Here is a 15,442-nt window from a genome sequence, read left to right on the forward strand (position 1 = left end):
GATCTCGTAAAAGCAACGACCAAACGAACATTTTTTCATGTCACACTTTCCGGTAATTTCATGTTGTCGCGAGACTTACGATCGCCAAACATAATGTCTGGTATTTTCTGATACTCACTGGACTTACCCCAAACTAATGCAAACAAATTTTGGCCGATCTCTCTCTCCCTCTCTCTCTCTCTCTCTCTCTCTCTCTCTCTCTCTCTCTGTATGTATGTATAGACTGTAGCACCAGTCCAGCATCGCAATACTCCCAAGGTGGATGGAAAGCTGTTGACAGGAAGAGCTGGAGCTCCCATTTCATCAGCCCTGAGGACCAGTTCCTGACCATCCCCCTTTGCTGAACTTTTTCATGGTTTCGGTAACACAGAAAGTAGGCCAGCATGCTCTCCAATACAAGTTCCTCTAACTGTCAACACCAATCTACATGCAAAATACACACTACATTTCCTTTTCAAAACTATAAAAGAAAAATGGCGCATATTAACTATGCCTCGGAGTCGCCAGGTGGGGGACCATAAATGCCCCCACCATCCCCCCCTTTCCTGGTGACAACTCAACGAGTTGCCTGCAACACTGTCTGACTCACTTCTTCATTTCCGCAACATTCACGGCCTTTCCTCTAACTTTCTTTTTGTTCACCATCACCGCTCCTCCTCTAAACCTCACCTTCTCTTCCTAACTAACAGTCAGGTGTCTGAGGCAACTGAAAGCAAACCCTTTTCTGTAACCTCCTACTTTCTCTATACTCATTTCAAAGCCAAAAGTGGCTGTTGTGTATATGTACGCAACGATTTATCTTCCTCTTGTGTTCCAGAACTTGATTCTTCTGAATTCTCTACTCTCTGGCTTCGACTCTCCTGTCATTCTCTGACTATTTATTTATCCACTAATATTACTGACTATCAAAAATTCTTCTAGTATCTTACTTCTACGATGGAACACATTCTATCAATTTCTCCTTTCTATGAAATCTCCATTCTAGGAGATTTCAGTGTTCACCACCACCTTTGGCTCTCCTTTCCTTTCACTGATCCACCCGGTCTACATCTTTTCTATCCTTAATGACCTAGAGCAGCTTGTACAGCATGCTACCCGTATCCTTGACCGCTTTGGAGAGAGCCCTAACATACTTGACCTCTTCCATACAACTAATCCTTCTGCTTACACTGTTAATCTTTTCTCTCTGTTTGGCTCCTCCGATCACGACCTTATTACCTTAACCTGTCCTATCACTCTGGTACGGCCTGTGGACCCTCCAAAGAAAAGTCGACTGTGGCACTTTGGAGGTGTGAATTGGGAGGCCCTAAGACAGTACTTCTTTGATTTTCCCTGGAATGATTATTGCTTCCATGGCCGGGAGCCATCTGGGTGTGCCTTGTGCATTATGCAGGTTATTCTCTCGGGCATGGAATCATACATTCATTCTCTTATCCTATCCTTTGACTAATGCAAGAAAGCCTTGGTTTAATCACGCTTGTACTAATGCTGTCCGCAACAAGAAGAGGGCCTATAAAAGTAGCAGAGCCAACCCACCCCTGAATCACATCTTTTATATGTTTGTGCCCGGAATCATGCTAAGTCCTTCTCTCTGTTAAAAATAATTTCATCCGTACTAAATGCTCTCAACTCTCCAACTCGAATTCTTCCCGCTCCTTCTGGCACCTTGCCAAAAACCTTTCTAACAATTTTACCTTATCATTCTTCCCTCCTCTTTTCTACTCTGATGGTTCTGCAGCTATTTCTTCTACTGATAAAGTAGATCTCTTCACTCAAACTTTTTCCTCCAATTCCACCTTAGATGATTCTGGTGCTGTTCCTCCATCACTTCCCCCCTGTGACTTCCTTATGATTGACATTAAAATTTCGTCAGCTGATATGTTTTCTGCCATCACTTGCCTCAGTACTAACAAAGCATATGGGCCTAATGGAGTCACTCCTGTTGTCCTGATGAACTGTGCTTCTGTGCTTACACTCTCCCTTACGAAAACTCTCCTTTGTCTTTCAAGTTGTACCTTTCCTTCTTCCTGGAAGTTTGTTCTCATTCATCCAGTCCCAAAGAAGGGTGACCATTCCCAACTCTCTACCTATCGTCCAATCTCTTTAACCCGTAAGCTTCGAAACACCCATATCTGGACATTCCTGAGTGAGTGTGATACACCCACATCTGGCCCGGACCTACTTCCCAAAGTGGGACAGATTGTAGGTCACAGCGACACCTGTCAACCCCTTCTCACCGTCTCCCTGGTTAGTCACTTGCCAGTCACGATGGCGGGTGGATGTAGCGAGCAGTGACGGGACAGTGACGGGAATATTCTACCTCCAACCATACTGTTGCAATACATGCTATGTTCTGTGTTATATTTTTATGGCTAGGAGTGTCTGAGTGTATAAAAAATAAATAAATAGTAACTAAGAAATATATATATATATATCTAAAAAAACATTTCAGGTTCTTCAAACTCGTGTAATTTTCCTGAGGAAAATGAACTCATTTTCCTCAGGTAAATGACACGAGTTTGTAAAAAAAAAAAATCAATCATAAAACAAAATGATAAAAAACCCTCAATGCACTTCCATAATCAACCACCTTCTTTGTCATCATTCAGTCGTTTACCACTGAGGTACCACGGCCCTTGGAAATGAAAGACATTCAGACCATAGTTTCCCGTATGCCTTTCAGTGAAAAAAAAAAAAAAAGTATAATGAGACTCTTCAACCATTTCGCAATTTACAGCTAGCTATTATCCCATGTACAGTTATGTGTCTGTATGACCTGACGATAACCCTGTAATCCATATCCATGCTTATTACATTCAGTACTTTATAGTTTTAAATGAATCTGAGGAAGGCAGGATAAATTACCTGAACCTTGACCCCGCTTTATTGAAACCACCCTTATATAAGCCATCACAGTATAATAATGACAGCATTTTAGCCAGCTGTTATCTCATCCATATGTATGTGTGCCTATATGACTTGATCATAACTCATCCATAACCATGTCTTCCGCACTATACAGTGTCAAAGGAATGCGAGGAATGTAGGAAATCTGAAACTTAATCCCACTAAAGTGACAACCCTGATGCATCACCCACAATATTTGAACATTAGGCTTCCTCGACCTCATCCGACAACAGATTGTTAGTCATCTTCTATAATCACATCTCATGAGTATGGAAATAGATTTATTACACAAAGGAAATAGGTAATTTCACTCTGCACACTTGACTTCCGGCAGCCCCACCTTCGTCCGTTTATCCCTTACCCTCACCTGTCCTGTGGTGACCTGAGCAAGCCCCGTCTTTGTTTCCTATCTTCCACCGGTGTTCTCTCTCTCTCTCTCTCTCTCTCTCTCTCTCTCTCTCTCTCTCTCTCTCCATCAGTACACCCCATTTTTCCCCTATAATTTGTTTCCATTCCCATATCCACGTATTTTTCTTGTGTGTGTGTGTGTGTGTGTGTGTGTGTGTGTGTGTGTGTGTGTGTGTGTGTGTGTGTGTGTGTGTGTGTGTGTGTGTGTGTGTGTGTGTGTGTGTGTGTGTGTCAGAGCACGGGAGTCTTGCATGAGGGGCGCAGTGTAGCCAGTGGGCTTTTTTCTTGTTTTTCACAGTACACATGCACTTTTTCATCAGCACTCCCCCTTTTCCCTCAATGGTTTGTGTTTGCTCCGACTTACACACTTTAGAGGCTGCTCAGGACACACACACACACACACACACACACACACACACACACACACACACACACGACAAATTCTTAGTGTCACTAACTAGCTAACTTGTGAACATACCAGAGCATTTTAGCGAGCTGTTAGCAGTGTACAGTTATGTCGGTTTGACTAGAACATCACCCTATCACTCATATCCATGCCATACTCATTTCCACATACTGTTCTTCTATTCCACGGTCCACATCAGCCACCTACTTTATCAATACACCCATTTCCCGATGTGGTTTACATTTGTATCGGCGTATTCAGTTTATTTTAGGGTCCGCTCTGATGCTCCATTTTCCCTCACACTCGGTAAATGTAAGATGTTTTATGTCACGAACTTCTCTAACTTCTGTTCACAACTTCGCCATTACCACGGTGTTTTAGAAAAAAGGATGTTTACCAGAGGATACACAGATATATGGTGAGTACACTGATATATACTTCATGTTGTTTTGCAAGAGCTGAGTTTTGGCGAAATAGCCGCACAGGCAAAGGGTCCCTTTCAACTAAATACCGCAGCCAATGGGATAACATCCTGTGGCTCAAAAGTTTTCGAGTCTAATCTTAACAGAAAAATTTTAAAGCATCGTTCCTATCAAAACCTTCCCTCTGATCAGTATGGGTTCCGTCAGAGACGCTCCACGGGCGATTATCTCACCTACCTTTCAAACTCCTGGTCATCCTCCTTTCAGGACTTTGGCTATAGTTTGTCATTGCAGTTGACATCTCAAAGGCTATCGATCGAGTCTGGCATAAATCTTTATTTTCCAGACTGCCCTCTTATGGTTTCTATCCTTTTTTCCTATGTCTTCATCTATAGCTACCTTTGTGGTCGATCTATACCCGCTGTTGCAGACGGCCATCGTTCTTCTAAATCTATCAACAATGGTGTTCCTCAGGACACAGCCCTATCACCAACTCTCTTCGTTTTATTCAACAATGATTTTCTAAGCTGTTCATCTAACCCTATCCACTCGTACGCTGATGATTCCACCCTTCACCTTTCCATTCAGTTCCTGCAACGTCCATCTCAGCAGTTACCTCAACAAACAAGGGATGAGTCTATGGCACACCTAATGTCTGACTTGGCTTGTATCTCTGACTGGGGTAAAAATAATCTGGTTGATTTTGATGCATCAAAGACTCAGTTTTTACACCAATCAACCCGACAAAATTTTTCACAGGAGTCCCCACTAATGTTTAATATGCATCTCAATCTTGCATCGTCCTTGACCATGCAAGAGATTTCATTTACTTGAGACTTATCTTGGAAAGATCATATTGCACCTCTTGTAAAATCCGCTTCCAAGAGATTAGGTGTGCTAATCCGACTCTGTGCCTTCTTTACCTCTGCACAGTTGTTGAAGTTATGCACAGGTTATATTCGCCCCTGTGTAGAGTACAACTCCCATAATTATGTGGGGAGGCTCCCCACATACAACTATTCTCAATAGGATGGAGTCAAAGGCTTTTCGTCCCATTAATTCTCCACCTATTACTGACTCCCTTCAACCTTTGTCTCTTCACCGCACTGTTGCCTCTTTATCTCTTTTCTGTCGCTACTTCAATGGTCACTGCTCCTCTGAACTGTCTCCTTGCATCCCTCCACCTCAACGACTGGTGCCTAGCACCCGTCTAGCAACAAACTCTCATCCCTTTTCTGTCCAACTCTCTAATGCAAGAGCTGGCCGTTACTCCCAGTCATTCATTTATGCGACAGGTCAGCCCTGGAACTGTCTCCCTCTGTCTGTATTTTCTACTTCCATTGATCTCCAGTCTTTCAAACGCAGTGTTTCCAGGCATCTCGAAATCAAGTGATCTTGAATTTTTTTTTTTTTTTTTTGTGTGTGTGTGTGTGTGAGGGGAGAGGGGGAAGGAACTGTTTTGCGGGCTCCTAGCCTTTGGTTTCTTCTTCCTCGCATTGAAGAAAAAAAAAATCCATCCATCGATCCATCATCCATTCCTATGTCGCCCCACGAGGAACGTAGGAGCCCTGGGCTAGGCAAGTTAATCCTGACATTTAAGACTAGAATGAACGGCCTCACTCATCCCTGAGTGGCATTACGTGAGCAATAAACCCCAGCCACCCCTTGTATGTAATCCTACAATGGCTCCATTTGATTGGAGCACCTTAATTTCCCACTAAACCACCAGGCGCCATAATTTGGTTAGATGGTTACCACCGAGCGTAGAAAATGGTTTCCTGGTGTACAGGAAATCATTTGACTTGTCACTCAGTGTAGAGTTACCCACAGGCAGAAGGAAGAGGAAAGAATGAAGGAAAGACGGAAGAGAGAATGTAAAGTCACCCTTAGGCAGAAGAAAGAGGAAAGAGTAAAGGAAAGAAGACAGAAGAGGAAGGATGGAAGAGATGAAAGGGCAGACACCTAAAGTAGCACTACATCTAGTGAGTGGATGGTGAGCACCCCCCACCTACCACCAATCTATATCTATATCTATATCTATCTATCTACAGACTCTATCTATCTATAGGTATGTGTGTGTGTGTGTGTGTGTGTGTGTGTGTGTGTGTGTGTGCAATTATTTATTGACATATTTACTTTTGTTCAGGCACCCGACGCCAGATGCCACGCTGGGCTTCATATGGGAGGCCACAACCCCTGACACCTTCCAACACCTGGCCATCACACCCAACCCAAAGATGATCCCAGACACCAGGCAGAAGGTAAAGCGATCATCATCATCATCATCATCATCACCATTACTAATACCAGAAGTTAAACAGAAGGCAAGATGTTCAGCCTCACTATAATCATATTACCTGACACCCTTCAGCAACTGGCCTGACACTTTCCAACACCTGGCCATCATAACCATTCCCAAGTATATCCCGGGCTGTAGACAGAACGTAGGGTGCAACGATTTCACAACATTTATTTTGATAGCAGTCTCCTGCAGCGATTAGTCATGTATATATATATATATATATATATATATATATATATATATATATATATATATCCATCCATCATCCAATCCTATGTCGCCCCATGACGAGCGTAGGAACCCTGGGCTAGGCAAGTTGGTCCTGACATTTAAGATGAGAGTGACTAGCCTCACTCATCCGTGAGTGGCATTACGTGAACAAGAAACCCCAACCACCCCTTGGGCATAAAGCTACACAGGCTCAGTCCGATTGGAGCGCCTTAATTACCCACTAAATTACCAGGCGCCACAATTTGGTTATATGGTTACCACTCAGCGTAGTAAATGGTTTCCTGGTGTAGAGGAAACCATTTGGCTTGTCACTCAGTGTAGAGTCACCCATAGGCAGAAGGAAAAGAAAGATTGAAAGAAAGAACGAAGAAGTGTAAAGTCACCCATAGGCAAAAGGAAGAGAAAAGAATGAAGGAAAGAAAGACAGAAGAGGAAGATGGGAAGAGAGGAATGGGCAGACACCCAAAGCAGCACTACATCGAGTGAGTGGATGGTGAGCGCCCTCACCTACCACCAATATCATCACCAGCAGCAGCAGCAGCCATAACTAGTCCACTGCTGAACAAAGGCCTTCCGCAACCTCTTCCACGAATTCCTTGACTAAGCCAATCTTTGCCACGTTTTCCCTGCAAATTTCCCTATTTCATCTCTCCATCTCCTGTCAGGCCTTTTTCTGCTACACTTACAATCTCTTGGTGTCCAGTCTGTCAGCCTCTTGCTCCATCGGTTATCCCTTATTCTTGCTATATGGCCTGCCCACCTCCATTTCTGTTCTTTTACAACTTCTATAATATCTTTGACTTTAGTCTGTTCTCTCACCCAAGTTGATCTTTTCCTGTCTCTTAAAGATATTCTCAACATTGACCTTTCCATTGCTCTCTGAGATCGGATTAATTATATATATATATATATATATATATATATATATATATATATATATATATATATATATATATATATATATATATATATATATATATATATATATATACGTAGGCTGCTTCGCCCAAGAAAAGGGAGGTAGCCGAGACAGGACGACACACTCCCCATTTACTCATCCACTCAAACACATTCATTCGCATCTTAGTCCCAAGGGGAGATGGGTCAGATTCTCACCACTCCCTACCGTATAAGGGTCAACTGCGCAGCGCAATCAGTTAATTCCGCAGCAGGGACCACCAGCAGAGCTGGTTTACCCCTGCCACATCATAATGGACCCATCCCCTTACCCGCACCTGACCTTATCAGCTGATCAGACCAAATGCGTGAGAATATCTCTTCAGCGCTGCGTCACCGTTTATTCATTCACATTTTTCTCTCCAGTCACCTCTATCATGCACAGCCACTTTTCCTTGCTCATCAGACATTCCTTTCACATCCAACGCTCTCTTCACACTGTCCATCAATCCTGTTCATGGTCTTCCTCTCAGCCTTACACCTCTCACATCAGATCTAATTATCTTTTTCATCAATCACTCATTATCCATTCTCTCCGCATGTCCAAACCATCACAACACCCCTTGCTCAACTCGATCAGCCATCTCCCTTACAACTCCAGTTCTCCTTCGCACTTCATCATTTCTCACTCGATTCATATGCGTCACTCCACACATACTCCTCAGACACCTCATCTCCATTACATTCAAAGTGTTCCTCTGCTGCACCCATATTCCATGTTTCAGTCCCATATAATGCAGTTGGTACCACAACGCGCTCATACAGCCTTCTTTTTACTTCCATTCTAAGCAAACGACATATATGCACTGTTTTCATTCCTCCCAGCACCTTTCCTACTTCATTCATTCTAAACTTCACTTCTGCATCTATTCTTCCATCCACAGCAACATGTGACCCTAAATACTTAAAACACTTTACCTCCTCAAACAACTCACCATCCAAAACTATATTCATCCTCCTACTATCTACCAATCTTGTACACTTCATCACTCTACTCTTATTCTCATTTACTTTCAATTTCCTCCTTTCACACACCCTTCCAAACTCCTCTATCAACTGTTTCAATCCCTCCTCTGAATCCGCTACCAGTGCAGTATCATCCGCAAACAGCAGCTGCTTCAGATTCCACTCACTACCGTCAACATTCACCAGACTCAGACATCCACCTAACACTCTTGCATTCCCCTCCTTTACAACACCATCCATATACTGTAAATATTAAACAGCCAAGGCGACATCACACATCCCTGCCACTGCCCCACTCTCACAGGAAACCAATCACTCATAGTATTTCCCACTCTTACACACACTCTACTATTTACAGAAAAACTTTTCACTCCTTTCAGCAACCTACCATCAAGTCCATACAATCTTAAAACAGTCCACAAAGCCTCCCTATCAATTCTATCATACGCTTTCTCTAAATCCATGAACGCCCAAAACACATTCATTTCGCTAAATAATTTTCACACACCTGTCTCACAGCAAACACCTGATCCATGCATTCCCTCCCTCTCCTAAAGCCACACTGCTCATCACCAATCACTCCCTCTGTACCCTCTCTAACTCTCTTAATTAACACTCTACTATACTCCTTACCTACAACACTCAACAGACTTGTACCTCTAAAGCTAGTACACTCATACTTATCATCCTTACCTTTAAACAACGGGACCACACAAGCACTTGCCCAGTCAACAGGCACCATACTTTTCACAAAGCACACATTCAACAATCTTACTAACCACACAACAGTAGTCGCTCCACCACCATTCAGGCATTCTACAGCACACCCATCCATACCTGCAGCTTTCCCTGTTTTCATCTCCCTTACTGCCTCCTGCACTTGCTCCATCGTGATCAAAGAATCATTCAACTCTCCTCACACATTTATTCCTTGCACCTTTCCATCTGCCACAATCTCAGCCTCCCTTTCCTCCTCTATATTTAAGAATCTTTCAGAATACTCTGCCCATCTCTTCCTTACTGCGGCCGTCTCAGTTAACATCCTTCTGTCCTCTGCTTTTACTCGCTCTTTCTTCCCAGACTCTCCCTTTTGTACACTTTTCACCTTCTTCCAAAACATTATCTTATTCTGTTGAAAATTCTCAGTCAACCATCTACCCCACCTCTCACCTGCTGCCACTTTAGCATCATGCACAGCCCTTCTCACCCTATTCCTCATTTCCTTATACTGTACCTCTCATATGACACCTCATCCTTCCTCTGCAGCCTTACTTCATATGCATGTGTCTTCTCAGCCACAGCCATACTTACTTCCTCGCACCATCATTCACTTCCCATTCTTACACCACCACCCACTCGTCTCACACCACACAACTCTTCCGCATGCCTCACCACAGCACTCTTAAACAACTGCCATTCCTCCTCTACAGTACACTGCCATTCTCCAGATCTTTCACTGCGCTCTACTTATCTTTCAATTTCTTCTGATACTGTATCATTTTCTTATATCCAACTCACTAATTTTCAAAACCTCCCAGCCACACCTAACCCTCCTATAGTCCTTTCACCGCAAGAAGTCCGTTCAGGGTTGGGCCCACCTGGTGAATCACCTCTAGCGATGCTGCCAAATCAACCGTAGTACATGCCTCTCTCTCTCTTATATTTCATCTATGTGCTATTGGAAATTGTTTTTTATATTCTGTATATAGTAAAGGAAGCTATATAGTACATTGAGTATCACTTTTTAGAATTATAACAACGATTTGAATGAATTCTATGACACGTGGCAGCGCTTTTTTCCCATGTTGCCACGCCGAGGTCGGCGAGGGACCCAGGGTCACTCCCTGTCTAGTCACCACCCAGGATAGTAATGGCTGACCGAATACATTTATAGTAATGGCTGACCGAATACATTGATTGATATGTAAATATGAAATGAGGGGTCCACGTGGAGCTGTTAGTTCGCGCTCTCCCATTGGCTGCCCGTCAGCCAATCACGGGATATAAACAATGGACAGCAGCCAATGGGAAGCCTCCACATTTCGTAGAGTCATTCGTCGTCAATATAACAGAAAGTTCTGATGACGAAGATTATGATTAAAGATCAGAGATAGGATTAGGCCTACAGGGGAAACCTCTTAAAAATAAAACGCGCCTAGACTTTTACCTCATAGGTGGTGTGGAAAAAATGTTGTAAATAATAAATATATACAATATATATATATATATATATATATATATATATATATATATATATATATATGTATATATATATATATATATATATATATATATATATATATATAGAGAGAGAGAGAGAGAGAGAGAGAGAGAGGGAGGGAGAGAGAAACAGGTGGGATGGGGGTAGGTAGGGAGACAGAGTGATAATCCGATAATTGGTGGTCAAATTGGCAACGTCGCACTCGGAGAAATTCCAACTTCTGCCACACCCTGAACGGACTTCTTGCTGCGAAAGGAGTATAGCTCCCACCCATCTCTTACCTACTCTTAAAATTCCCTCTACCAGGTAGTGGTCAGACATACCTCCACCCTCCCCTCTCAGAACTCTTACATCCACCAATCTTCCTATTACATTCCTGGACACAACCACATAGTCTGTCAATGCTCTATCAACAATCCTTCCACCTTCCTGTCTCACCCATGTATACTTATAAATATCTTTCTTCTCAAACAAGGTATTTCCAATTACCATCTCTCGCTCAACACACATCGCTATCATTCGTTTCCCGTTCTTATTTCTTCCAGGCACATCATGCATACCAACAACACCGTCAACTGCTACATTTTTCACTCTAGCATTCAGATCTCCCATCATTACCAAATTCACATTTGCTCCAAAACTCTGCAGACACTCATCAACATCATTCCAGAGAACTCCCTCACTTTTTCATCCGTTTCAATACCAGACCCAGATGCACTCACAAATACCCACAACACACATTCATATTTCGCTTTCACCCACATCACTCTCGATGATATATCCTTCCACTCAGTCAAACACTGCTGCACTTCCGGGCTCACTATGAAAGCCAGACCTTTTCCCGACCTTCCTCTGTCAACACCTGGCAATTTTCCATTCACACTTCCAAACTTAGACTCACCTTTCCCTTTCATCTTCGTTTCACTCAAAGCTAATACATCCAACATTCTTCTCACAAACATTTTCCCAGTCTCCTCCTGTTTAGCTTCAATCGTACTACATCCACGCACATTCATAGACACAATCTTCAGGGCACGAGGATAACTCAATCCTCCATCCCTTTCTATGGCCTGTCTATTTTTAGGAACTAAAAAAACAGAGGAGGGGGTCCCTACCAGGGGACATATATATATATATATATATATATATATATATATATATATATATATATAACGTCCCTATTGCCAGACGCCTTAACCCTGTAAGTGGTGGCAACAAAAAAATCGCCTCCATCTCGCCCTGTCCCCGCCATTTCACTGCCCTGCTCCCAGCTCACGCCCACCTCTCTCATATAGCTATCCACTCAGTCACTCCATCTCATCCTTGGCCTTCCTCTCCCTCTCCACACCTCCACCTTACTTGCATTCACTTTCCTCGTCAGTCTCTCACTTTCCATCCTCTCCACATGGCCAAACCACCTCTGTGTGTTTCTCCTAACGCTTTGTATCACATCCTCATCCACACCACAATCCTCCTTCACTTCCTCATTTGTCAATCTGTCTCTCCACGTGACTCCACGTGCTCCTTTCAAATAACTCACTTCCACTGCTCTCACTCTTGACGTCTGTCCCTCCAACAAGGTCCAAGCTTACCTTCCATACGTTAGAGTTGGTATCACAATACAGTCAGGTAGTAACTTTTTCACTTCCGTGGTCACTTCCCTGTTTCTTATCACTGCTTTCAAGGAACCAACAACATTCCTTCCTTGTTGTACCCTTTCAGGCATTTCATTCTCTAATCTTCCATCCCTACTCATCACACTACCCGAGTACTTAAACGCACTCACATTTTCCATTTCCTCCTCATCCAGCCTCACTGTACATTCACTGACTTCACTTCTCTCGAAAACCATAACTTTACTCTTCTCTACATTCACCTTTAGATTCCGTTTCTTACACACTCTTCCAACCTCATCCACCAAGCCTTGCAGCTCCCCTTTGTCTTCATTTAACAACACAGTATCATCTGCAAACAACAGCACAGGGAATTACCAAACACCGCTCTCTCTCATTAGGGTTGCTTCAACATCCATTGAGCTACCTTGTATCCTCTTGATAACCCCTTCTACAGTATAGACAGATTGAGCAACCATGGTGACATGACACATCCCTGTTTCAATCCAACCTTCAGATAGAAAAATTCACTCAGTTCACTGTCCACACTCATTGCAGCCTTAGCACCCTCATACATACTCTTCACAGCATTGAACAACTTCCCATCTACTCGATATATTCTTAATACTTTCCACAATCCTTGTCTGTCCACCCTGTCATAATGTTCTCTCCAAATCCATGAAGGCCACATACAACTTCTTTCCCTTCTCTGTAAAGTTTTCCACTAAAGATCTAAGCATGAATATCTGATCTACACAACCTCTATCCTTCATTAACCCCCCCCCCCTGTTCTTCTCCAACTAATTCCTCTGTTATTTCTCTCACTCTGTCAGTAAGCATCCTACCATTTACTTTTCCTGTTACACTAAGAAGACAAATGCCCCTGTGATTACCACATACTTCTTTTTCCCCCTTCCTTTGAACAGGGGAATAATTATACTTGATTTCCAATCCTCCGGGACTCTACCTTCTTCCCAGGCCGATCTGCACATCGTCCACTCCCATTCTACTGCTATCTGTCTCCCGTGCTTCACCATTTCACCACACACTACATCAATTCCCGGGGCTTTCCCCATTTTAACTTTCTTCATTGCTTCCACAACTTCCATCCTACTGATTTGTTCCCAGCCATTCCTCACCTACTTATACTAACATTACTTTCATTCCCTATATTGAAGAATTCCTTAAAGTATTCTGTCCATCTGCTCACTTTTTCTCACTTCTCCACTAGTAATCTACCATCTTTATCTCTCACCCCCCACCTAACTTCTTTGGCTAACTGTCTTTACCTCTTTCCAGAACATTTTCTCACATTCCTTCCACTTTACACTCAAATTCCTTCCAAATTCCCCATCGACTCTCTTCTTACGCTCTCTTACTACTCTTTTCACCTCTCTCTTCCTCTCTACATATAACTCTGTCTTCTTCCACTCACTATATGTTTTTTTTATTTGTGACACAGCCTGTCTCACCTCTTCATTCCACTATGCTGTTCCCTGAACCCCCTTTCGTCTTCTCTTTACCCCACACACCAACTCACATGCTGCACAGATTTCTTTTTTGGTTATCTTGCATACACCTTCCACGTCCCCCATCTGCTCCAGCTCGTATTTACCCAGTCGCTCCTCCACTTACCTCTTATATTCTGCCCTTTTTCCATCCTCTTATAACATTTCCACCATCCTTGTATGAACTACTTCCTCCTGTCCTTCCCTTCTTCTATTTCTCCATTTCATTCAGACCTTGATTCTGATCAACACCAAGTGGTGGTCAGAAAGTCCACTCCCCTAACTTCTATATACTCTTGCGTCCATAACACACCTTTTCATCCTGTCTTCCACACACACACACACACACACACACACACACACATATATATATATATATATATATATATATATATATATATATATATATATATATATATATATATATATATATATATATATATATATATATATAATGTGTGTGTGTGAATTAAAAATTCAGTCCCCTTTCCTGTTTTTCTCTGTTTATGGACTTTGACAGAAGTTTCATGAAAGTCCAGCAGCACTAATTATTATATATACCCAGGGTTAGTGTCATTAGTAGGTCTTGTTTCGCATTAGCTACACTTATAGTCCACCTCCATGGAAAGTAAAGCAGGAGGGGAAAAATAGGATTTGTTACAGGTAGTATCAAACTAACCTAATTTAACCTAACCAAGCTTAACCTGAGCTGACATAGCCAATCGTTTTCTTATCCTATCCGACGCGGTGCTAAACTAGCAAAAAATTATTCGAACCTAACCTAATGTAACCTAACCTAGCAACAAAATATAACCTAACCTAACTTAATTTCGGTTAGCCTTACAGTATCTAATTCATCCAAAAATCTATCTAACCTAACCTCGCATACTTTTGCCTAACCTTACCGAATCCAATGTATAATTAGGAGGCGGAAGGATAGGTGCTGTAAATGAGATTTCCTACTTCCTATGATATACGCCACCAAATACTGCAGAAAGACTTATACTTGACTTTCCATCTCCATGATGATAATATGATGATGAGTAAGTATCTGTGATGTCTTTCAGGTGCGCAACTTCCTCTCGTCTCTGCCCACGCCAACCAACAAAGCTCTCAACCCTTACTTCGTGGTGCCAAGGACGCCTGACAAGACTGAGCTGTAGATGCCCAGTCTCTACAAGGCTCGTATTCTCACCCGTTAACGAGACTCCCCATCACCTCTTCCTTCCTAGTTTATCTCTGCATACGAGTAGTTATTGTTCTCTTGTACGTTCACCATCATCATCATCACCCAGACCTCCTTTCCCACCCAAAGATGATGTAAAGAAATGTCCAAGGAACAATGACACTTGACAAAATGAGAACTGACCAAAGTCTGGCCAGTTGCATGGGTCACTCTTATTCACTCTCCATTCAAGCCCCGAAATACTTTTCTTATGTAAATTATGTTGAAAATAGTCTGATATAAACAACACAGAAAGGTATTTTTTGTGTGTAATAT

The 15,442-nt window shown here is 42.5% G+C and overlaps 1 protein-coding gene across 1 annotated transcript in view; it reads left to right on the top strand.

Moving 5' to 3' along the window:
- The window catches only part of LOC145406544 (carboxylic ester hydrolase-like), a 63,665-nt gene extending 48,561 nt beyond the window's left edge, over positions 1-15,104 (top strand). The window contains exons 12-13 of the mRNA XM_080277642.1: positions 6,290-6,404; positions 15,009-15,104. Coding sequence (XP_080133768.1) covers positions 6,290-6,404; positions 15,009-15,104 — 211 coding nt within the window. The remainder of the gene's footprint in view (positions 1-6,289; positions 6,405-15,008) is intronic.
- Positions 15,105-15,442: the final 338 nt, after the last annotated feature.

The sequence above is a fragment of the Coenobita brevimanus genome, chromosome 8, assembly GCF_032717465.1.
Source record: "Coenobita brevimanus isolate Jiangsu-jjx chromosome 8, ASM3271746v2, whole genome shotgun sequence".
Classification (NCBI taxonomy): Eukaryota; Metazoa; Arthropoda; class Malacostraca; order Decapoda; family Coenobitidae; genus Coenobita; species Coenobita brevimanus.